The sequence below is a fragment of the Vombatus ursinus genome, unplaced genomic scaffold (genome assembly GCF_900497805.2).
Source record: "Vombatus ursinus unplaced genomic scaffold, bare-nosed wombat genome assembly UNPS02010461.1, whole genome shotgun sequence".
In the NCBI taxonomy this organism is placed as follows: domain Eukaryota; kingdom Metazoa; phylum Chordata; class Mammalia; order Diprotodontia; family Vombatidae; genus Vombatus; species Vombatus ursinus.
Window position 1 is genome coordinate 6780872 of NW_020950239.1, and position 26178 is coordinate 6807049.

Sequence of the window (26178 nt, forward strand, 5' to 3'; positions counted from 1 at the left end):
CACAAAACAAGCTGTTATCAATATCTTAGAACATATAAGTTCTTTTCCTTTTTTTCCTGATTACCTTGGGAAACAGACCTAATAGTGAGATTGCTGGGTCAAAGGGTATACACAATTTTATAACTTTGGGCATAATTTCAGTTGCTCTCCAGAATGGTTGGATCAGTTCACCATTCTACCATCAGTGTATTAGTGGTCCAATTTTTCCACATCCCCTTCAGCATTTGCCCTCCAGAGTTGTCATAGGTCATTGTATTGCTGAGAATAGCTAAGTCATTCATGGCTGATCATCTTACAATATTGCTGTTATTTTGTACACAGTACATTTCACTTTGCATCAACTCATGCATGTCTTTCCAGCTTTTCCTGAGAGCATCTTGCTCATCATTTCTTATAGTCCTATAGTATTCCCATCACAATCACACGCCACAATTTGTTCAGCCATTTCCCAATTGATAGGCATCCCCTCAACTTCTAATTCTTGACCCCCAGAAAAGAGCTGCTATAACTGTTTTTGTGCATTTTGGTCCTTTCCCGTTTTGTTTTTCATCTGTTTTTGGTGCACAGACCCAGTAGTGGTATTGCTACCTGGTTGCAATTGCATTGCATGGTTTTATAGCCCTTTGGGCAGACTTCCAAATTGCTCTATAGAATGGTTGAATCAATTCACAAGTTCCCCAAAAGTGCATTAAAGTCTTATTTTTCCCATGTTCCCTCCAACATTTATTATTTCCCTTATCTGTCCTATTAGCCAATCTAATAGGTATGAAGTAGTGCCTCAGAATTACTTTAATTTGCATTTCTCCAATTAATAGTGAGTTAGAGTATTGTTCATATGGCTATAAACAGCTTTAGTTACTTCATCTGAAAACTGTTCATATCTTTTGATCATTTATCAGTTGGGGAATGGCTCTTATTTTTACAAATTTGACTCAGTTCTTTATATGTTTGAGAAATGAGACCTTTATCAGAGAAACTTGCTTCAAAACTTTTTTTCCCAGTTAATATTGCTAACTGTATTTCTCTCTACCTATTCCCTCCTGCCTGTTCCATTCTCTCTCTATTTTCACCCTGTCCCTCCTCAAAAGTGTTCTTTACTACCCCTCCCCCAATCTGCCCTCCCCTCTATCACCCCTCCCCCCTTATCCTCTTCCCCTCCTACTTATCTGCAAGGTAAGTAAGATAGATTTCTATACCCATTTGAATGTGTATTTATTCTCTCTTTGAGTCAATTCTGATGAGAGTAAGGTTCCCTCACTACCCCTCACCTTCCCCTTCTTCCCCTCCATTATAAAAGTTTTTTCTTTCCTCTTTCATGTGAGATAATTTACTCCATTGTACCTCTTTCTTTCTCTTTCTCCTTTTAATTTTATTTTTTTAGATATCATCCCTTCATATTTAAGTCACACTTGTGCCCTCTATCTATATATACTCCATCTAACTACCCTAATAATGAGAAAGATTTTATGAGTTACAAGTATCATCTTCCCATGTAGGAATGTAAACAATTTAAAATTATTAAGTCCCTTATGATTTCCCTTTCCTGTTTACCTTTTTGGCTTCTTTTGAGTCTTGTATTTGAAAGTCAAATTTTCTATTCGGCTCTGGTCTTTTCATCAAGGATGCTTGAAAGTCTTCAATCTCATTGAATATCCATTTGCCCCCCAGAGGATTATACTCAATTTTGCTGGGTAGATGATTGTTGGTTGTAATTGTAGCTCCTTTGCCTTCTGGAATATCATGTTGTGAGCCCTAAGATCCTTTAATGCAGAAGGTGCTAAAACTTGTGATATCCTGACTGTGGCTTCACAATACTTGGATTGTTTCTTTCTGGCTGCTGGCAATATTTTCTCCTTGATGTGGGAAGTCTGGAATTTGGCTATAATATTACTGGCAGTTTTCATTCTGGGATCTCTTTCAGGAGGTGATTGGTAGATTCTTTCAATTTCTATTTTACCTTCTGGATCTAGAATATCAAGGCAGTTTTCCTTGATAATTTCTTGAAATGTCTAGGCTTTTTTTTTTATCATGGCTTTCAGGTAGTCCAATAATTTCAAAATTATCTCTCTTGAATTTATTTTCCAGATCAGTTTTTGTTCCAGTGATATATTTTACATAGTCTTCTATTTTTTCATTCTTTGGTTTTGTTTTATTATTTCTTGATTTCTCATAAAGTCATTAACTTCCATTTGTTCCATTCTAATTTTCAAGGAATTATTTTCTTCGATGAGATTTTGGACCTCCTTTTAAATTTGGTCAATTCTGCTTTTTAAGGCATTCTTCTTCTCATTGGCTTTTTGGACCTCTTCTCTCTTTTGGGTTGGGCTATTTTTTATGATGTTATTTTCTTCATTTTTTTTTGTATCTCCTTTAGCAAGATATTGACTTGTTTTTCATGATTTTCTTGCATCTCTCTCATTTCTTTTCCCATTTTTTTCCTCTACCTCTATCAATTGATTTTAAAAATCCTTTTTGAGCTTTTCCACAGCCTGAGACCAATTTATATTTTTCTTGGAGTCTTTGGATGTCGGAACTTTGATTTTGTTGTCTTCTTTTGAGTGTGTGTTTTGATCTTCTTTGTCACCATAATAACATTCAATAGTCAGAGTTTTTTCCATTGTTTGCTCATTTCCCCAGCTTGTTGATTTTAAGTCATTATTAAAGTTGGGCTCTGCTTCCAGGGCAGAGGGCACACTGTCCAATGTTTCAAGGGGTTTGTGCAGCTGTTTTCAGAGGTATTTCTAGGGACCTATAAATTTTCAGTTCTTCCAAGGTGGTATGGTCAAAGACAAAGTGTTTATTCCTTTCTTGGCCTGTCATCTGGTCTATGAGTGACCACAAGCATTCTTTTCTGCCTTGGAACTGTGAGGAGGGTCTACCCCTCTGCTGTGGCTTCAAACTCTGCTATGCTAGTGGTCCTCCTCACCCCGAGACTGCCATCCAGGGCCATGATCTAGATCTGAGTATGGGCAAAGTAAGAGAATTCTGTCTCAGTGCTAGCAAAAAGACCCCTGTAGTCTCCTTTTGACTAGTTGTTTGACCCCATTACTGTCTGTGGGCTGAGAGCTCCGGAAGTAGCCATTGCCACTGCTTATTCAGTCACTCCCATATATTCAGTCACTGTTTCAATTTTGCTGGGGCCCGGGTTGTGCTGGTGTGGCCTGTGCTGGCCTGTGCTTCTCTCTCACCCTAAGGTAACAGACTTTTCCTGACTACCTACCAAGGTGTCTTGGGCTGGAAATATGTGGCACTTCATCTTTTTGTGGGTTCTGCTACTCAAGAATTTATTTAGAGTCCTTTTAAAAGGCATTTTCAGTGGTTTAGGGGAGAGCTCAGGCAAGTCCCTGCCTTTACTCCACCATCCTGGTTCTGTCTCCTCCTTCTTCCTTCTCTTTCCCTACCTTCTCTTTTCCTTCCCTTCCTCTCTGGCCTATACATATCCACAACTCCCTGAGAACATGGGCTTAGTGTCTATCTCTACCTTTGTTGTTCTGTCTCCCATGAATACCCAGGTTCCTTCAGTCTCAAGAGGGGAATCCCAACATTTTCAAGGTTATAGGAGGTGCCACCTGCTCATGTAGCTTCAAGCTTTTGATTTGTAGCTCAATATCACTGAGATCATTATTGCTACCAATTATTTCAATTATTATCTACTATCATTTCTAAGAAAAATAAGTGATGCCAAATTCAAGAATTAAAGACAACTACAGAAAGGGCAATTGCTCTTGAAGGTCAGGCCTGAGACTGATGATGCAAAGTTGTTGGACATCTAGCTGTATTCTTCATGTTCTAGATTCTGTTCTCTCCATCTGTTGCATTCTGGGCCATATGGGGACTTCAACCCTTTCTGTGTAAAGGTAGGAATGAATGAAATGGAAGAATCCTAATCCTTTTATTTTAGTAACTTCTCTCCCCCCCAGATTCTCTTAACCATTAGGTAAGTTCAGCAGTGCAAATGGGTTTCCAAGGCTCATTTCTGAACTTAGATCCCCAGTTTATTCAACTCTCCAAACCTAGCTTCCAGGTTGGTTAAAATTTTACAACCGTCACAAACTAAAATGTCCAAATGGGGAATCTAGGATAAAGGACATGGTACAGGATAAAAAGTACACATAGTTTGGATCCTTGTTTAGAATCTGATAAGGTATTTTACATAAGTTTAATGAATTTACAAGGTCTTTTTGAGAAGAGAGTTCCAAATGGAAAACCTGTGCTAAGAAATTTAAGCAAACACAGTTTTGGCATGAATAGCCTGAATTTTGAAATCAGTGGGAGGAAATGAAATGTCGAGTTAATAATCTACAATTATTGGTTAAAAATGTATATTAATGCATTTCTCTTCTCAATATCTGACCTTCTCTCCTCCATCAATTCCCACCAACAATTGACAAGATGAAGTGGGTCACCTTTTTTTCCCTTATTTTCCTCTTCAGCTCTGTTCATTCCAGAAGAATCATCCGTCGAGATGCACGTAAGAATCTTTTCAGTCATGGCCTCTTTTAATGCAGAAAGAGAGGTTAAATGAATATTGAATCTTTATTGATTTGTGTTACTATTATTTTTATTTTCCTTTAAAGGTGAATAATATTTATCAGGATGACTGTATCTCTATAGTGTCAAAGTAGTCATTTGTCTAATATTGTCAATGAGCTAGACAGGATAGTTTTCTGTAATCTTCTCTTGCAGATGGAGAAAATGTAGGCACCAAGACTTTCTAAAGTTGTGTAATTCCAAAGAAAGAAAAGGAACTTATTCCTCCTCCACCTCCTCAGCTGGGACTTTATCAGCTCTGCTTCAGCATCTAGAAATCTAGAACCCTTAGATAAGTTTTATATTTAGAATTTGGCTTTATCGAACTTGCATTTCAGGAAGACCTCCCATCATTCCTCTGAAGGATATATAGAAGAAGTAATCCTATTTTGGCAACTAGGTGAATAGAGTGCTGGACCTGGAGTCAGGAACACCTGAGTTCACATCTAGTTTCTGCCACTTATTAATTTGTGTGACTTTTGGCAAGTCAATTAACCCTGTTTGCTTCTGTTTCCTCATTTGTAAAATGAGCTGGAGAAGGAAATGGAAATCTACTTCAGTATCTTTGCCAAAAAAACCAAATAACCATTTAACAACCCATGAAGGGTCATGAAGGGTCAGACATGCCTGAAAATGACCTAATAAATGATAAAAATGAGATGATTCTGGGAAGATGGGGGAGTGGGTCAGAAAATTCCAAGCTCTCAAGATTTTCCCCCACAGAAAATTGGAGCACTGGTGCACTGTTGGTGGAGTTGTGGGTTGATCCAACCATTTTGGAGAGCAGTTTGGAGCTATGCCCAAAGGGCTATAGAAATGTGCATGCCCTTTGACCCAGCAATAGCACTTCTAGGGCTCTATTCCAAGGAGATCATATAAATGGGAAAAGGACCCACATGTACAAAAATATTTGTAGCCACTCTTTTTGTGGTGGCAAAGAGTTGGAGGTTGAGGGGATGCCCATCATTTGGGTAGTGACTGAATGGGTTGTGGCGTATGAATGTAGCGGAATACTATTGTGCTGTGGGAAGTGATGGGCAGGGTGACTTCAGGGGAGCCTGGGGGGACTTGTGTGGTCTGGTGCTGAGTGAGGTGAGTGGAGCCAGGGGAGCATTGTACACAATAGCAGCCACTTTGTGTGATGACTAATATTGATAAACTTAACCCTTCCCAGCAATACAAGGATCTAAGACATCTCCAAAAGTCTCATGATGGAAAATGCTATCCATATCCAAAGAAAGTACTATGGATTTGGAATGCTGATCAAAGCATACTATTTGCCATTTGTTTTTCTTCTGTTGAGTTTTGTTTCCTCCTTCTGGTGGTTCTTCCTATTGGTTCTAATTCTTACTTAAAACAATGCTAATGTGAAAAAATATTTAATAGGAATATATATGTATAGCCTAAATCAGATTGTGCGCCATCTTGGGGAGGGTGGGGGGAAGGAAGGGGAAGAAAAATTTTAAACTCAAAAGCATATGGAAGTGATTGTTGCTAAATCCAAATAAATTAATTAAAAAAATATTTCCCCCCACAAAAGAGATGAAATAACACCTTAGGGCGAACACAGAGCAGTAAAAATAGTTAAAAGTAGGGGCAGAACAGGGATCCTCCTGGGACAATCAGAGAAGATTTGAAGAAAACTCTCAGGACAAGGTTTGGTCTCTGTGAAGAGTAAACACCCCAAGTCCAGGTCCTAGGCCTTCTTAAACAACAAGACGCAAGCCCTGGGATTATCTGGGTTGGTAGGCTGCCTTGCCCCCAGGCATAGGAACTTTTATCCTTGGGACAGTGAGTTAAGTTGTGCATCTGATCCAGGGAAGATTGAGGGAACCTCTGATGACAAGGAATGCCAGACCCAGCTGTACTGTGGAGAAGCAGCCGGGGGTGAGAAAGAACCAGCACATGTTCCAGTGAGTGCAGAAGCAGTGGTTCAGGGATATCACTGGCTGTGGGCACTTACAGGAGGCTGGAGGTCTTGGTTTTAGGTTCCAGGGTAGAGGAGAGTGCTGAAGGAGATTCTGAGGCCAGAGCCACCATCCCCCATACTCCAGGACTAGAGGTGATGCAAAAACTAAGCTACTACAAACTTAAAAAAATGTACAAGTAAAGGAGAAAGAATCCAACCACAGAGAGTTACTATGGAAATAGCGAAGACTGCGGTTCAACTTCAGAGGCAGATACTGAAACAAAGAAACCCTCCTCTACCCAAATGTCAAATGATCACCTTCCCAAAAAAAATCACAGAACTTTAGAAAGACTTTAAAAATCCAATGAGAGTGATTGTGAAAAAACAAAGAAAAAAAGAACAATACAAGAAAAACAAGAAGATTATGAAAAGAAAGTCAACCAATTAGAAATGGAGATCCAGAATCTTATGGAAGAAAATGGCTCCTTGAAAATTAGAACAGGGCAAGGGGAAGCCAGTGAAGTTGTAAGAGATCAAGAAATAATAAAACAAAATATAAATAATGAAAAACATAGAAGAGTACATAAAACATCTCATAAGAAAAACAACTGATTTGGAGAACAGATCAAGAAGAGAAAACATAAGAATAATTGGACTACCTGAAAGCTATGATCAAAAAAAAAAAGAATCTTGACACAATAATACAAGAAAAAATTAAAGAAAACTATTCTCAAACTTTAGAACAAGAGGGAAAGTAGAAATAGAAAAAAAAAACCAAGGGGCAGCTAGGTGGCACAGTGGCTAGAGCACTGGCCCTGAAGTCAGGAGGATATGAGTTCAAATCCAGCCTCAGACCAAATACTTGACACTTACTAGCTGTGTGACCCTGGGCAAGTCACTTAACCCCAGTTGCCTTAAAAAAAGAAAAAGAAAAAAATCCACTGATTGCCACCTAAAAGAGATTCTATGAGGAAAACCCACAGAAATGTTATAGTCAAATTCTGAAATTCCCAGCTCAAGGATAAAATATTACAAGCAACAAGGAAAAAAAAACCCCAAAATTTAAATATGGTGATGTCACAATTAGAATCACACAAGACATAGTAATGGTGACACTAAAAGACTCCAGGTCTTGGTACATTATATATTGAAGAGCAAAAGAACTGGGGTTCCAGCTGAAAATATTATACCCAGTAAAGCTAAGCATAATCCTGAATGAAAAAATGGACATTCAATGAATTGTCATACTTTCAGGACTTTGTTAAAACAAAACCCTGACCTTCGTAGAAGATTTGACATACAAGAACCAAGAGAAATATAAGGTATACACCAAAGACTAATTACAAGGGACTCAATAAGGACAGACTGTTTACCTTTTGTGTGTGTAAAATGTATGTTTAAGTTTGCTATTAGTAATTGGGTAGTTCATAAGAAAGATTGGGGTAGACCTGAGTAAGATATGACTTTAAAAATAAAATCATTTAGGAAAAGCTAAAGAGAGTAATTATTTTATACAAATGAGGGGCAAGAGGAAGAATGAACACAGGGAATTAGGTGGGGGAGGAGAGCTGGTAGTTCTGTAAGCCTCTTTTCATCAGGAAGGGGTTCAAGAGGGAACAATACATATATATCTGAAAGAGTATAAAAGTCTTGTAAATTCAGAAAGAAATAAAACAGTAAGGGGATAGGGAGAGGGGAGAGAATAAGGGAGGGATTTCTAGAGGGGAGGGTGAGGGAATAAGTCAAATGTGGGTATAGAAGGGTGTTTAGATTTATGAGAATGGGAGGATAAGGAAGGGTTCCTTGTGTGGGGGATAGGTTAATTATTAAAAGGGTAAGGTAGTGGGTAGAAGTAAAGTAGAGGAGTTAGGAGGGATAGGAAATAAGAGATACACACAAACATAAAATAAAAATCAGGAGTAGAATTTGCTAGGGAAAGTATATGTCTATATATGTATACATGTACGTATATATTTATGTGTACATATGTATACATGTATGTATATCCCTATCTCTCTATATAAATATATACATGCTCAATTGTAGCTTTCTAGGGGACAAGTGGAGGAAGGCAGAAAAAAGAACAAAGTAAATAATGCCTGGCAGAGAACAAAAGAAAACTTACAAAGAAACAAAGAAAAGATGGTTTATTATATAGGCTTTCTAGAAATAGAAATTTATTGCTATATATTTTGAATCCTCTCTTACATTCTGCTGTGTATATGAAAGCTTTTATTTCTTTTCTTATTTTCTATTTAAGCTTCAATATCTAAATTTACAATATTTTTTTTCTTACTGTGCATTTAAGTTTCAGTAAAAAAAAATAAACCATAAAAATCCTACTTTAGATTTGAGGGAAAAAATTGTAAAGTTCAAACAGTAGTTCAAGAAGTATCTTTGCCAATCAACAATTCTCTAAGTGTTATACTGAACTGAGTTTCACTGTTCTACAAAGATTTGTCTGTGCTGGTAGAGGCACCATCTTTTGAGTTATTTAGATAGATAAACTATGCCTAGATTGAGGATGAGTTCTTCACCTGGAAGTTTAAAATATATAGACACATATAAAAATCAATGTTCTTTGTTTTATTTCTAGCTAAGAGTGAGATTGCGAAACGATATAGGGATTTGGGTGAAGATAACGTGAAAGCCCTGTAAGTATGATTATTGAAAATGTGTGTTCATTTTTCCATTAATATTGATTGTGACATTATCCCTTGATACCTTACATAGTGGATTCCTTTCTTGTCTTTCTGCCACCCCAACATGGAACATGCTCAGTTGCCATTAGTTTCTGGCTCAGTAGTTAATTAAAGACCTTTTCAACATCTCCCTTATGAAGCCCTGATGTCACTTCTGGTTGAAGTGGGCACCCCACATTTCCACATGGTCACCAGGGATGGCAGCTGGGCATGCTCTCTGTGCAGAGGAAGGGCATCATTACACTCATAAGTTTGCTTTCTGGATCTCCCCTGTGGTGACCCTTTCCAAGGGACAGGGTAGCTTGTGATTGCTCTATAGCATGATTCTTTTGGTACTGAAGTAATTTCCCAGCCTGTGGAATGGAATATGATATGACCATGAAGCTCCAAAGGGCTATTGCCATTAAAGTAAATTATTGAGAAATTCAAAACTTAGAAAAGAGCCTGCTTTTGAAAAGCTCTTCTCTTGCGTGTTCTTTAAATCACATCCGTCCTGGCTTTTCTGGTCTATGGAAGGTCTACACTAGAGTCTTGACCTTCAGAGATACTCAGTGAGATACTGAGTTCCATGGAGATGCTCAGAAATCTACCAGAGCACATTCTGTATTGACCTAGGCAGGCCCAAGTCTATTAGCCTGGCATTGATTGGAGAGACAGAAGGGGAGCTGTTAGGAGTGCAACAATTTGGGACTATGTCTGCATCCGATACAGTCACCTGAAGCTTAGCACCATGGACTGGTGACTGCTGTCTCTCTGTGAGCATTCTTGATGTAAGGTCATGTATATTGCTACAGGAATGCTGCTGAGAAACACATGAATACTTCAGACTGTGCTGTTGGGTTGCTAGTACACAGCATACAAATAATTATAGTTGTGGAATTAAAAATAATAGCTAGTGTTTACATAGTGCTTTAAGGTTTGCAAAGTGCTCGAGAAATAATATCTCTTTTATTCTCACAACAACCCTGCAAGGTGGGTGCTATTGTTATTCCAGTCATCCCTGGTGACCATGTGGAAATGTGGGGTGCCTACTTCAACCATAAGTGACATCAGGGCTTTATAGGGAAGATGTTTAAAAGTTCTTTAATTAGTTACTGAGCCAGATACCAAACAGATAAGGAAAATGAGGGAGAGAGTGGTTGAATGACTTCCCCTGGGTCATAGACTTTATAATTGGTGATGTAATCAGTGTCAAAGGCAGGCTTTGTGCTCAAGACTTCTACACATAAGGTCCTAGAAGACTAATTAAATTGACTTCAGTTACTTAGTGATTGTCTTTCACGTAACGTACATAGAATGTACATATTCCACAGAGAATGGTTTTTGGGGGTTAGGAAGATCGTCTCCTTCCTCCTCAAAATCTTCTTCCACTGGCTAAAGCTTGGAGTTCTACATGAAGACTTGTCCTCATTTGTTTAACTGTTAAATACAAGTGTCTTTGGGATGAATATCGCTTTAAACTTATCAGTCACTAAGCATGTAGTGTGACTGGAGATTTTGAGATCAGAGTTTGTATGAGATTGTGAGGATCAAATTAGAGAATATTAGTAAAGTGTTGAACACAGTGCCTGGCACATAGTAGGTGCTGTATAAATGCTTGTTCTCTTCCCCCACCTTTGGTCAGAGCAGTGAGGAAGAGATAGTATACATTGATCCTTGTAGAGTGAATGACTGAAAAAGCATGCATTAAACACTGTGCTAAGGGCTGGAGGTACACACAAATAGAAAAGCAAAGCAGTCCCTATTCTCAAGGAGAACCTATCTAGGAGAATGCAGCTACAAGGCAGATGGAAAAAATCCCATGGCCCTTAGGGTACAATAGCAAAATAGCAAATACTTGATGATGGGGTCTTTAATATTTAGTTTCATCTTTGCTTTCAATAACCATAAGAATTCTTTGTTTCAGACTGTTGATCACATTTGCTCAGTACCTCCAGAAATGTCCATTCGAACATCACGCCAAATTAGTGGGTGAGGTTGTGGAATTCGCAAAAGGCTGTGCTGCTGATGAGACAGCAGAAAATTGTGGCAAATCCCTTGTGAGTATCGACCCTGTGGTTGAGTTTGACCTTCTCTCTTCATTTCATTTCAGATAGGAGATCAGAGTCAACAGTAATGTGTCCCACCAAGAAGGCCATTTCTCTCTTTGTTCTTGGACTTCTCACACAAAGACCAGTCCAGAAGTGTTTCCTTTCATTAAAAAAATGCAAGGAATTGTTCTGAACTAAGAGAAAGTCAGATAATTTGAGAGGAGCAGAAGAATGTCAAGGCAGCTGCCTCTCCTAACTTCCTGTCTCCTGAGTCTTGTTCTTTCCGAAAGAGAAAGACGAGTATGTCCAGAGCCTTAAATGGGTCAGTGACTAACCACCTATTTTTTTCCCTCCTAGCACCAACTATTCGGGGATAAGTTATGTAGTTTGGCAAATTTTCGGGAGATGTATCCTGAAAAGGCAGACTGCTGCACTAAAGAGGAACCTGAGAGAAATCACTGTTTCCTGAGTCACAAAGATGACCACCCAGACCTCCCTGAAATCACATACCCTGAACCTGATGCTCAGTGCCAAGCCATCCACGATGATGAAAACAAAGTGGGAGCATAGTAAGTGAGATCAGAAAGTGAGTGTAGGGGCTGGTGGGCCACTGTAGGAGACAAGGAACTCTGGCATAGGTCATACATACTAACTGCGTGGGACTGAGGGGGAAGGGGAATAAATATTGATGAATAAATATTGATAAATATTGATGATGGCACTATGTGCCAGGCCCTGTGCTAAGGAGGTTACAAATACTCTTTTATTTGATTCCCACAATAAATCATTTAGATGTTGGTATGATTCCCATTTTATGGATGAAGCAACTGAGGCAGACAGATTATGTGACATTCCAAGTGTCTCATAGCTACTAAGTGTTTCACATCTTCCTTCATCCAGGCCTAATGTTTTATCCACTGTGCCATCTAGTTGGCAATGGCAGGTCATTTATGCTCCTTGGGCCACAGTTTCCTCATCTATGAACTGAGGAGGCTGGACAGATGATCTTCGTTCCCCTCTGTAGCTCTAGAATTCTGTGGTCTGAGTGTCCCAGGCAGCCTGGCAAAGAGTACTATGTTATTGAAAAGTGGCCAATCTGCAGAGATAGAGGGAGTTTCCCTGCTCAGAATTTCCTATGCTCATAGCTGACCTAGATTTAGGATTCTGAGGGTGGTAGACTCAGAGAAAGCTAAATACATTTATAGCACTTTGATCAGTGTGGAAATAGCAGCATTCAGCCCTGAGTTAGTAGGAATAACTAACTTTGATAAGAAGATGCTGGGCTTTGGTGAATCATTCCCTAAGCATGGTCTTCCCCAAGACTTTTGCTGCCCTCTCAGGGGGTCTGGCTCTTCACTCCTCACCCGAAGGGGGCTTTTACATCATTTGCCCTTGGCCTTGGTGGTAGTGGTTGCCCTAGACACACCAATTCCTATTTAGAGTGAACGAATGCCAATGAACTTACAGCTCCAGATTAGAGGGGGCAGCAGAAGTCAAAACTAGTTCGGTTCAGTTGGAGGAGTAAACTGCTAACACCTGGTTCTGGTTGATGTGGGTACAAGGTTGAGGACATTTGTTATTCATAGCTACTCAAAAGTGACCACTTGGTTGTCTTTGCCAATTTCAGCTACCTGTACGAAGTTGCCAGAAGACACCCCTACTTCTATGCCCCAGCACTCCTTGTCTACGCTCGTCAATATAAGGAGGAAGTGAAAGAATGTTGCCAGGGTGCTGACAAAGCCGCGTGCCTCAAAGAAAAGGTATTTGAGAAGCGGAGAGAGAAAGAGAATGAGAAAGAGAAACAGAGACAGAGATAGAGATAGAGATAAAGAGAGAGACAGAGAGACAGAGACCCAGGGTGGGGTGGGGTGAAGTCATGAAGACTTGGGTTGAAGTCCCATCTCAGATGCTTACTAGTTGTGCGACCCTGTGCAAGTCACTTCATTTCTCCTGGCCTCAGTTTTCTAATCTGTAATCTGAGGGGGTGGTACTTGGTGCTCTTTCCAGCTCTATATACATGATCCTTCCTTTGTTCTTCTTCAGTACTGTCCTCACTTCCGTGAAGGGTAGGGTGATAGAGTCTGCCTCTGTATTGTTTAAACTTTCCAATCCCCTGAATCATTTCATTATTTGTGATAATGGTATTGAGAACTCTCTGCATCCTGGTGTCAGCATTGTGTGTGTATGTGTGTGTGTGTGTGTTTGCGCGCATATGTGCAAGCATGTAAATGTATATGTGTGGAGGAATTTGGAGTGGACAGAATCTACTGTAGGCAGAAGAGTGAGTTTTGCTGACTGATGATATTGGGAACATTAGGCAGGACTGAAGATGCAGTTGACCACGTAGTTGTGTTGTTGTCCAGTCCTTTTCAGTCATATCTGACTTTTCCTGATCCCATTTGGGGTTTTCTTGGGAAAGATCCTGGAGTATTTTGCCATTTCCCTCTCCAGGGCCTTTCATAGATGAAGAACTGAGGCAAATTGGGATAAATGACTTGTCTAGGGTCACACAGTTAGTAAGTGTCTGAAACGAGATTTGAACTCATGAAGATGAGTCTTCCTGATTCTAAGCTTAGTACTCTATCCACTGGGCCAGCTAGCTGCCTGATGACATAGTTGGCCCTACAGAAAATTGGGAAGCAGGTGAAGTTTGTCTTCTTGGTTCTCTTAGGCTCCTTCCCAAGCCCCAGGAGGTATGTGGTACCCTTATAGTACTCTTCACTGTCCCAAGCACCCCATTGCAGTAACACTCCCAAGTCCACTCTCCTGCAAAAGGCCCCTCTCCTATCAAAATATACCCTGTCCTCATCAATTATATATGCTATATAATTTTCCAAATAGGGAGCCTATATCCTGCTTAGCAAAGATAAGGACTTGTTCCATCAGGTTATGGAAAGTTAAAGATTTCATATTGCAGTTAAGAGCACCAAAAGAGAGCTGGGAGGGACCTTGGAGAACCTTGTATTTACTAATTTGATCACAGGTGAGGAGACTGAGGTCTAGAGAGCATTCCTAATTCTTAATTACTGTGCTTGTGGCTAATTAGCTTGATGGATTCACTCATTATGTTAATAGAAATGAATGTCCCACTACAATTCCCATCCAACAAGCATTAATCAGTCCCATATTAGATAACATTAAAGACCTAGGGGGACCAAGAGAAAAGCCAAAATAACCCCTGCCCTCTTGGAACTTACAATGAATTACATACTGGTGAGATTATCACTGACCATTCCCAAATCTGAATAAGTGTCTTCTAATTGTGTCGCCTTGGTCATAAGAGGCACTAGGAAAGTGGCCATTAAGGGCTTAGTCCAAAATTCTATCACTGCTACTAAGAAAACCAGCCCAAGTGCATACATTATTATTGGTGGGTGAGTAATCTTCATATAAAGTAGGGTCTCTTAACTTTCTCTGTCTCTCTCTATCTCTCTGTCTCTGTCTCTCTCTCTGCCATGGAACCCAGATTAAACCTCTTAAATTATGAAGAAAACGTAGAATTAATTTGTGAGGATTTTGTAGGGAATTTATTTTTAATAATAATGAAAATAGGGAAATTATTTTTGAAAAATGTGAATTCTTTCTACAGCTCTCTGCTTTAAAAGAAAAAGTAGTATTTGCAGGTGTAAGACAGAGATTCCGATGTTCCAGTTTAGACAAGTTTGGAGAGAGACCTGTCAAAGCTGGGTAAGTCTCTAAGTTCTATTTGCCTAAAAACCTCTGTATTTGTTAAAGAAGCAAAGATAGAAAAAAAGCCTGGGATTCCAATACCTATAGCTAACACCACTTTTTGATGTTAATTTCATGACTTCCAAAAAGTAAAAAAAATCTGTGGCAAGTGAAATTCAACAAAAAGATCAACTGAGTCTTTTTCTCTAAGCAAGGTAACATTACCAGGGCATTACCTGGCAGTAGAATGGGCCTAATGACTGCCTCAGTTAGCCAAAAGACAAAGAATTGAAGATGCAGCTCATTTTTATAAGCATAGAACAAAGTATAGAACTGAGTAGGTGACATCATGGGGTTGAGGACAACATGATTGGTTACATAGCTGAAGCACAGGCAACAATTTGATTGGTAGGAAGTTGGAAATTGAATGGAAGAAGGAAACAGCTCCCTTCTTCTTTCCTGTGACTAAGAAAAGTTCTTTGAGTCTACTTTCAAGGTTAAAAGAAAGTGGGCCAGGGGCAGCTAGCTGATGCAATGGGTAGAGCACAGGCCCTGGAGTCAGGGGGACCTGAGTTCAAATTTGACCTCTGACACTTGACCCTTACTAGCTGTGTGACCCTGGGCAAGTCACTTAACCCCATTGCCTAGCCAAAAAAAAAAAAAAGAAAGAAAAAGAGAGGCAAAAGACAGTCCTTCTAGGGACAGCTAGGTGGCACAGTAGATAGAGTTCTGGCCTTGGAGTCAGGAGGACCTGAGTTCAAATGTGGCCTGAGACCCCTGACGCTTACTTGCTGCTCGATGCTGGGAAAGTCTCTTAACCCCTATTGTTTCACCAAAAAAGCAAAACAAAAGTGGGTCAGTCTTCCTTGGATAACAAACCAGACATCCTTGAAAGAAAGCCTGCCTTGTGTCCACCTTCATGCCCCAAAGATAGCACAAGTCCTTGAGGCAATAATAGAACAGTGATTAGCAGGAGAACTGGATTTCTAACCTTAACTCTTTATAGATGAGTGTATTTCTGCACTGACTTCAGGGACAAAGAGCCATGACTTAGGCAGTTACAGGACAAACTCAATCAGCTGTAAATAGGATCAGTGAAAAATGATACAGATTCAATTTAATTATCTCAGAATCGAACATTTCCTGTTTAGTCTTTGTGATAAAAGTGGCAGGCATTTCCATTCTAGTTTTATAAGTAAAGTCTAGAAATGTTTATCCTCCAATCTGGAGTATTAGAGAGGCTTTTTGGGAGGGGTTTTTCCCACAACCCCACTCTCACTGCATCCCTGCTTGACTCAGATTAATACTCCAATTCCTCCTCCCGCCATATTGGTGAGGGGCTCTGGTTCTCTCTAACGCTCTATCTACCAGTTTGGCTCATGATGCGGTGTCGTTCAGCCCAGCTAAGCCCTGATTCTCTTTTCATTGTAGAAGTGCCAATCCACCTTGGGTTTGACTGCCCAAAGTACCTCAGTGCAGTGGAGTCCCCAAAGCACCCCATAGAGTCTCTAGGTAACCATGTTGATTAAGTGCTTAGAATTTGCACAAAGAGTGATAGAGATGGCCAATGCCTTCTAAGGCCATCAAAAGTTAATAATGATGGCCACTGCTAATACAAAGGATTGGACAATCCTTCCCCTTCCCAAAGATTAATGCTGAGAAAGTATGGCAGAGTGTATAGAGTGCTGTTCTCTGAGTCAGAATAAAAACTTGGCTTCAGGGCCTGTATCTGATATATTCTATAAGTCAACTCATTCAAGAATTTCACAGAAATTTGAAAAATAATTTCCAGGAAATTTTCTTGTGAGTTTTAATTTCTAATGATTGACCTTTTGTGGATTTTCTTCCTAGGCTCATAGCTCGGCTAAGTCAGAAATTCCCTAAGATTGAATTTGCTGAACTTCATAAAATAGTGGATGATCTTGCCAACATTCATAAGGAATGTTGCCACGGTGACCTGTTGGAGTGTGCTGATGATAGGGTCAGTATTTATTGGTATTACCCCACATTGTTTTTATATAAGCTTCTCTATAATGTACTTGTCTGAGTTTTTTAAAAACCCAAATATAAGAAATTTAGAATCAGCGAGATCATAATGAATAAATTTGAATCTACAGTTTTTTTTCAAACATCAGCTTATTCTGTCAGCCAGCCAGTCAAGTAGCATTATTAAGCACCTACTGTATGCCAGGCAGTAGGCTAAGCTTGTGTCCCTCTCTATAGGAAGCCTTTTCTAATCTCCTCAGCCTCTCATTTCTTCCAGCCGAAAATTACCACGTAATGACTTGTGTATATTTCTATAAAACTTATGTATATATTTGTTATTTGCCTGGATAGAATATGAGTTGTTAGAGGATAAGCAGTTTTTGCCTTTGAATTCCTGGGGGTGTAGCGTAGGACCTTACAAGTGGAAGGCACTTAATTACTTGCTGCTGTATAAAATAAGAGAGTTCATTAGCAAGATGGTGAAATACAGTACACAAGGTTTCTTGCTAATGTTGTCATTGCTTCTCAGTCTCCTGTTTTAAGAAATTTTGCCACTCCCTCTAGCCCTGTTGTTCCTAGCAACCTCAAACTCTCTTTATTATTTTCTTTACCCAAATTAGTTCTTAATATTATTATTATTGTTATTGGTTGTTATCTTGTAAAAAAATTCAGTGAGGCTAAGGTAAACTTGGCTGCTAGCAGGTTGGTCAGACAGTCAATAAGCATTTATCAAGCACCTCCTATGTGCCAGACACTGTGCTATTTACTTTGGGGATGCTAAGAAAGACAGCAATAGTCCTTGTTCTCAAAAAGCTTGCATTCTGCTGGGAGGAGACCACATGCAAATACATAATGAATATGAAGATATACATAAAGTACAGGGGAGGTAATCTGAGGAGGGAAAGCTCTTACAGCTGGAAGACCTCTTCATCTATCTTAAAATAGCCAGGGAGTCTAAGATGCAAAGGCGAGAGGGACAGAGCATTGAGGCATGGGGGACAGACAGTGCAAAGTAGACCAGGGTCCCTAGATTGGAGAGCTTATGGAATGGAGTAAGGGGTAAGAGGACCAGCAAAGGAGGAAGCGGACAGGCTATGGAGCAGTTTGGATATCAAACAGAGAAGTTATATTTGATCCTGGAGGTACTAAGGACCCATTGAGTTCACTAAGTGGAGGGGGGGGAGACTTGAGCTGCAACCAAGTATTGGAGTGCAGGAGAAAGCAGGGAGAATGAACCAGGGGAGGTTGGTAAAACCCAGTAGAGTGTGGACAGGTTGATAAATCTGTTTTGGTTAAATTTCAAAGAAAGATAGTGAGTTCAGGTGGTAAGGGAAGGGCTTGAAAATGGCAGTGAGGGGGGCAAGGAAATCCCCCTCCCATCCTCTCTTGGCCCAGTGTCTTTATGTATGTATGTATGTATGTGTGTGTGTGGGGGTGGGAGGAACAGATATAAAGTATGAGAGAAGGAACATCCCATTCTGGTGAGGGTGGCAGGGATGAAATGTCTCCAGGACAAGGTCAGCTTTCCGAGCCTGCAAGGATATGGAAGGAGCTTCAGAGGAAGGAGCTCAAGTGAAGAACAGTTTGTTAACAATAAGGAGGGTCCAAGGGCATTCTGGAAGGGAAAGGCAGATTGGATTGGAGTGCCTAGAACCTTAGACTATTGAGCCCTGTGTTGACCTGCTTCTATCTCATGGCTTGTAGGTGGCTCTTTCTGACTACGTTTGTAAGGACAAAGATGCAATCTCCTCCAAACTCGAAAAATGCTGTGGCAAGCCTATAATTGAGAAGAGCCAGTGCATTGCTGATCTGGAGAATGATGACATTCCTGCTGACCTCCCTAACTTCCTTGCTGAATACGTAGAAACCAAGGATGCCTGCCAACACTACAAAGAAGCAAAAGATCTCTACTTAGCCAAGTAATTCAACTTTTCATCTTATTCTTGTGTTCCTTTCATATGCTTAATACCATTCACCTGATACTCTACTTGCTTCACAGTTGCAGAGCTATTGGCTACTCCTTGCCTTTTCCTCTCCCAAGTGTTTTAGGCAGAAATAGAGAGAAAGTTCTTCTTCATGCCTTCTGCTGTACTTATCAGGGCAAGGACTCTGGAACTTCAGCTTGATTATACCTCATCTTTGGCTCCATACATTATACTCTCTTTCTTTCAACCTCAAGAAGACAGCAATGATGGCAGGAAGTCATAATTTCCCAGCTTGACCCAGAGAGGACAGATATCTAGGACACTGGAGATAGTTTTGGACATGTGCTATTTGGAGGAGTAAGAAGGAGTGCAATGGCCCCTTTTACTCTGAATCTACCCACTTGTGGCCTTGAGGCTTGATGAAATTACCATTCATTAATTAGGGGAGAAAGGGAAACTTTGCATTATCCTCTGTCTGCTGAGCTTTTCTTTGTCCATCAATGCATCCCACCATATACTGATCCACCCATTCATTCACTCTCATTCATAGGACAAATATGTGTTGAGATCCATATTACTCTCGTCGTTCTGAACAAGGCACTGTCCGGGATACAAAGAAGTGTAAGATAGAATGCTAGCATTCCAGAAATGTACAGACTAATTGAGAAGTTGGTAGGCATCCAGACATGTGACCACTAAGCAAGAGTAGAAGGCAGTATGGAGTTAAGTGCTACAAGTGTGGAACTGGGAGATGTATTTCTGGTGTCCTCTGGACTGACTGATATGTTGTAATATTATACAGTAGGGCTGCACAGAACTGAACTTTTGAAAAAAAAAAAGGAAAATTTAACACCATCTGCTGAATCCATTAATACAAAGACCAATAGGCAAAGTTAACTCTAAACATTTTATCTGAGAAATTTTGTTGTAATTTTACAAAATTTGTGGAGCCTTAGGCCAGAGGAACAATGCTGGGGGCTGATCTTGTTCCTTATTGTGCTCATGTGTTTGATCTTCATTCTTCAGCTATTTGTATGACAGCGGAAGAAGGCACCCTGAGCTTGCTGTTATCACACTGCTAAGGCTTGCCAAGGACTATGAACATACCCTTGAGGAGTGCTGTGCCACAGCTGACCCTCCTGCTTGCTATGCCAAAGTGGTAGGTTTCTCATGACAAAAAAAAAAAAACAAAACCAAATCAAAGTACTTTAATTGCTTGATCTGGAAATGATAGCACAGTGAATAAAAAAGGACAGGAAGTAAAGTCATATGAATGTTCATTGAACCTTACCTTGGCACTCCTCTCCTTCTGGGCTTTCAAATCAGGTTTTTACGAGTACCCTAGAGATGTGAAAGTTGCAAATGAGACTCTGTGATTTTAGATCAGCTCTTTGAGAAAGGAGAAAGTTTTGCTTGTCTCCATTTCCACTAATACAGAATGAGAAAAAGCATTGTGAGAGGTGCAATTTAGTTGGACAGAAGAATTTCGGAGTTTTCCTGAGCATGAGGGTCATTAGGCGATGGAATTGGAATGTCCCTGTATAGAAGTCTTGAAAACCCTTGTTTGATCTTTTAGGTATGCTTTTGCATGCAATTAAGTGAGCTGGATGGAATGACTGCTATGGGCTAATGCTAATATGATTTCTAAAATTGGTATAAACAGCAAAAAATAATAAGCACTATATATGATGTATCCACAGGGGACATTTATATGTAATGACTCCATAGAGGACTTACTATAAACACCATTTTATTCTCCTTCAGGCTGAACATCGGAAAGCTCTTATTGATGAGAGCAGCCATTTATTCAAGGAAAGATGTGATCTTTTTGAAAAAATTGGAGAATACGGTTATGAAAACGTGTAAGTGGGACTTCACAGCTTGATCAGTTTTTAGTATTTAGAGTTTAGTAGGATGGAAGGACAGTCTCTTATAAAAGGCCATAAAACACAAAAAGCTTCAACTTTCCATTTCAAAGTGCTCTGCAAGCCTCTGGTTCCTTCAATACTTTGGAGTTGCAAGGGCAGCACTTAGGCTGTCCACTGGTTTGCTATTATTCATAGACTGAGGCACCCTGGGGCAGTGAAGGGAGCTCTGGGCTCTGAATAAGGAACCCTTGAGTTTGACATCTGGTTGTGACCTGACTCTGACACTTGCCAGTTGTGTAGTTTTGGGCAAGTCAATAGGACCCAGTTTCCTTCTTTTTAAGATGAGGTTGTTGGACTCAATGACCTCCAAGATTCTTTCCAGTACTAAGTCTTTTATTCAATGTTGAAGTAAATAAGATTCTTCCGCATGGAAAGTTGAAGTTTGAAAGGTGATATGATCCAATGCTTATAAACTATGGAAGGAGGTAACAGAGCAAGGAATGCCAGACTTGTTCAGGCAAACATGAGGCTTGGGACCCCATTTGAAATGTAAACAAAATGCTTCAGGCAAAATAAATGATTGGACTACTCTCTGTAATGGAGAGTAAACTTTTAGAATACCAAGAGGTGGCGGAGACTAAAGAGTTATGTAAGTTCAATGTTTAAGAAAGACCCATGTGTGACAGATTAATCCTGGGGAAAATTGGGATATTTGGCAAACTTCCATCATTGAAAATGTGAACATCATTGAAGGGATCGAGGAAGCCTCAGAAAATGTCCTTGTCACCACTATGCAAAATATGGTATTGGGAAGAATGGATGAGTGGTGGAGGCCATGACAGGAGAGGCCTAATGAGAGAGAAAAAGGGAAGGGCCATATTGACTGCCAGGGATGCTCAGTTTAACGCTGTCAAACTGACTCTGAGTAGATGTTTGTTGCCTAACAAGTTTTTAATGCTATTATTATTATTATTTTACTAAAGAGTGATTCTTTGACTGACTACAAACATTTGGAACATTGTAATTACAGATTGTTGGTCAAGTATACCAAGAACTTACCTCAAGTGTCAACCCCAACATTGGTCAACCTTGCACATAAGTTTGGAAGAGTTGCCACTAAATGCTGTAAGCTCGGTGACCAAGAAAAAACGGCCTGTTCTGAGCGTTATGTGAGTTTTTATTTTCTTTGCTACTTTAATACTACTGTTGTGAGTTTTTGCCTTGAGATGACAAAATAAATAATTTTGTGGCAAAGGAGTGCCCTTTAAAAATGTTGGTTACTTCTCCTCTTAAGCAGAGCACCTAAAAATCCCAAATCAAAACGCCTTTATTGATTTATTTAAAAAAAAAACCCACATTTTCAAAAGCTTCAAATTGCTCATGTTGCTGAGGCTAAAAATTCCATGGCCAAAATTGGACTGAGGCTATGAGTAAGGGCGGACTTCAACATAGCAGTTTAATTTAGTCTGTGAAATACTAATATGTTCACCCTACTCCTTTGGTGAATTCACCCAATGTTTCCTTTTGCTTCAGCTGGCTTTTGTATTTGACAAACTGTGTCGCCTTCATGAGAAGACCCCAGTGAGTGAGAGAATCACCAAATGCTGCACAGAATCCTTGGTGGACCGCAGGCCCTGCCTCACTGGCTTGAAAGCTGATGACACATATGAACCCAAGGCATTTTCTCCAGACACATTCACCTTCCACGCTGACCTGTGCACACTTCCTGACGAGGAGAAACAGAAGAAGAAGCAAAGGTCAGGAGCATTTGGTCTCCTGCTTTCCTCAAACTCACTTGCTTCCTCCTTGAGAATGAGGAAGACATTCTACTGACAACATGAGTAAACCTTTCTGTTTTAGGGCAAGAATCTGTTAGGGAAAAGAATTTAGAAAGTGATTCAAGTGCAAGTCACTCAGAAGAAACCTGTGGGGTAAATGGTTATAAATGAGTGGTATCTAATACCAATGATTGCTACTAGTATTTATACAGATTTTAAAATTTTCAAACTACATTTACGTATATTATCCCCTTTGATATTTACAACAACCCTGAGTGGTATGGGTTATTATGATCCCCTTTTTACAGATGAGAAAACAGAGGCTGAAAAAGATAAAGCAAGTAGCCCAGAGTCACACAGCTAGTGAGAATCTGAGGCAGTGTTTGAACTCAGGTCTTCCTGACTTCAAATCCAGCAGTGTATCCACCATGGCACCTAGCCATCCATCTAAGTCCACTGCCATTCAATAGACAGTCAAACAGAGAGCTAGGTCACTCTTTGGAGGATCTATCATTTTGGATAATGCAAACTAAATGACCATCTTTCTCTGGTTAGATGTGATGAAGCCCATGGTAAGATGTCTAGGATCCCTGAAGGGAAGGCAGGAAAATATCCTAAGGCAACCCTAATGCCTCCAAAAGGATCATCTTTACTCATGTCTTTCTCCAAACTTCAGGCTTCAATGTCAGGATCTCTCCTCTAATTTGTGACCTAGGACTAAGGCCAGATGAGGCATGGTTGTCCAGCCTGGTTACTCCTTGACTTTCATGAGCATTTCTGTGTTTTCTTTCATTCCAGTATACTGGTGGAACTTGTGAAACACAAGCCCAAAATCACTGATGACCAACTCAAGGGTGTAATTACTGATTTCACTGCATTTGTGGACAAGTGCTGCAAAGCTGCCAACCAGGAAGCCTGCTTTCTTGAAGACGTACGGACTTCTCCTTTCTTTTTATTGCATCTACCTTTGGCAGTCTTTGGTGATACCTCTAATGGGGGCTTAGCCAGGAGTGTTTATGTTTCTTACCTTAGCTTCCTTCACAGCCATCACTGGTCATTCTTAAAGCAAAAGGCTATTCCCTTTTCCCCGTTGACTAAAATATTCCTATGTGTCCATTGAAAGCTTGGTTTTTGTTGTGCATTTGTAGTTTTCTTTCACTTGTCAAATGGTTATCAGTCTCCCCTGTCTCCTATGTGTCAGGATGAATGAAAATCATACACGTGTAGCTTTTGAGGTATGCATAAGATTTAGTAGTAGAATTCCTTTAGCTGGCCATCTTTTTGGCTGGAACCCAGGTGTAACCTGTCCTTGTGCACGGGTAGAGAAACAGCCCCAGTTTCACCCAGTCACTGAATCCAGAATCTTAGGGATGGAAGGGACCTCAGAGACCACCTTGGCCAGGGTTTCTTAAATTTTTTGTTTCATGGACCTCTTCGGCAGCCTGTTCAATCCTATGGCCCCCTTTTAAGAATAATGTTTTTGAAATACAGAAAATTACATACACGGAAACCAATCATATTAAAAAACAATTACCAATATAAACCAAATTAAGGACCCCAGTTGTATTTTAATCCCTACCCCAGAATTCTCCCTGTTCGCTACCTGACAATTTGTCATCTAGGTTTCACTTGAAGACCTTGAGGCAGCCTGGTAGTGGAGAAGAATTCACTGCTTCTCTCTTTAACATCTACCCATTCCTCCTCCAGGTTTTGCCACCATCTAGGGCCCAACAAAGAAGTCAAAACCCTCTTCACAAATGAATCTTTCCTATAGTTTCAAGACCAGATGAATATACAGACAGGCCACTTTTCCTTGAGCAGGAATCTAACATTCAAGGATGTTTACGCATAAATATCTTCCCATGTTCTTTGATAGAGATGGTTTTGTATATTCACGGGAAATGGATAATACTCATAGAGCCCCCTTTCAGGGACGTTTGGCTTGGGCTCTCTGGAATCTCTTTCTCACCAATCTGTGATTTTGCATGCAGGGTCCCAAACTGGTTGCTTCAGCTCAAGCTGCCTTAGCTTAAAGACCAGATGGACAAGCCACCACTAGCATTTCAGGTAACTCTTTTTGGATATTTCATTGGCAATAGGTTGATATGTCAAGTATCTGGGATTTCAGCTTTGTGAGACCACCTTGCACTGACACATTTCACAGCTGATGGATACCTCAGTCTTAGCTGAGTTTAAATGATTGAGGATAAGCATCAGAGGTTGGGTACCAATCTAAATCCTGCTGACTCAATGTCCAGCACTCTATGCTGTGTTGCCTGGCATGTGGTCAATACTGGGGCCTGAATTTAACTCTACACTACCAGGCTGCCTTAGTCAGTGGGGCTGGTGTTCCTTGAGAAATGATCCCTCTTAGGATGGAGGCTGAAGGGGATCTGTTTTGTACTGAATCTTACTCTACTTGACATGAGATAGCATTGTATTAAAATCCAAGGCAGTATACATATGAAGTATATTGAGGATTTCTCACTTCAGGAAGAAAGGACCCACTTTCCATTTCAAATCTTTATGGATAAATTCTTTTTCCTGCACTTGCTGAATTCATTACTACTTTGTACTTTTTTTTTGGATTCCTTCAATCAATCCATTGTCTTTTAAATATAGAGAAGCCTTTATATAGAGGAAGGAAGATTATGGGTATAGAACCTTCATATAGAATTGGACTTAGTAAATGCATTAATTTAGTAGAACTTTCTTTTTTTTAATTGCCAATATAAAGAATGTCTCTCTAGGAAGGGGTGGAGGCAGGGATATATTGGGAAAAGTAGGTGATGTGAAGTTAAAAAAATTACTATCCTTTTTTTCAAAAGGGAGAGGGAAATATTAAAATATTGTGTTTGCTTAGTAATTTGAAAAATCATGCAAACCATTTGATGCAGCAATACCAGTAGGTCTGCGTTTGAATTAGATTTTTTGAGAAGGAAAAGGACCTATTTATGCAATAATATTTATGGCAGCTCTTTTTTTGTGGCAGCAAAGAATTGGAAATTGAGGGGATGTCCATCAATAGGAGAGAGGTCTAGCAAGTTGTTTATCATTTTGATGGAATATTATTGTGCTATAAAAATTATGAACAGGATGCTCTCCTAAAAACCTGGAAAGACTTACATGAGCTGATACAAAGTGAAATGGGTAGAACCAGGAAGGCACTATACTGAGAAACAGCAATGTTATGTGATGTTCTACTATGAATAACTTTGCTATTCTCAGCAATACAATGATCTGAGACATTTCCAAAGGACTCATGATGAAAAATTCTATCCATGTCCCCAGAAATATCTCATGGAGTCAGAATGTAGATTGAAGCATATATTTTTTACTTTCTATATTTTTATGGCTTCTTTTTTTGGGGGGAACCTGTGTTTTCTTTTCCAACATGATTAATATTTGATATATTCTGCATGATTGCACATGTATAATATATCAAACGGCTTACTGTCTCAGGGAAGGTGAGGAGGGACAGAGGGAGAGAATTTGTAATGCAAAATTAAAAAATAAATGTAAAAATTCTTTTTTATATATAATTTGGAAAATAAGATATTAAGAGATTTTAAAGTCATTTTGGCTTAACATATTTTTTTTTTGTCTTCTAGTTGACTAGTGGAAGAAAACAGAGATGAAATTGAGGACCCAAAATTCAGCATCTGTTTTGTTTCTCTGTTGGTGTCAAAGCAACAGAGTTAAGAAAACATCAATTTTGCCTTAAATTTTTTATCCTTTCCCAGTGTCACAATAAATAATAAAGAAAATTATAATTATCATG

At 39.7% G+C, this 26178-nt stretch overlaps 1 protein-coding gene across 1 annotated transcript; it reads left to right on the plus strand.

Moving 5' to 3' along the window:
• Nucleotides 1-4360: 4360 nt before the first annotated feature.
• On the plus strand, nucleotides 4361-26178 carry LOC114037606 (serum albumin-like). The gene is made up of 15 exons (XM_027854532.1): nucleotides 4361-4471; nucleotides 9036-9093; nucleotides 11048-11180; nucleotides 11529-11740; nucleotides 12799-12931; nucleotides 14761-14858; nucleotides 16692-16821; nucleotides 18531-18745; nucleotides 19778-19910; nucleotides 20516-20613; nucleotides 21650-21788; nucleotides 22153-22376; nucleotides 23196-23328; nucleotides 24389-24464; nucleotides 26009-26178. The coding sequence occupies exons 1-14, from the start codon at nucleotides 4393-4395 to the stop codon at nucleotides 24428-24430; spliced, it is 1827 nt and encodes a 608-aa protein (XP_027710333.1). The 5' UTR covers nucleotides 4361-4392; the 3' UTR covers nucleotides 24431-24464; nucleotides 26009-26178.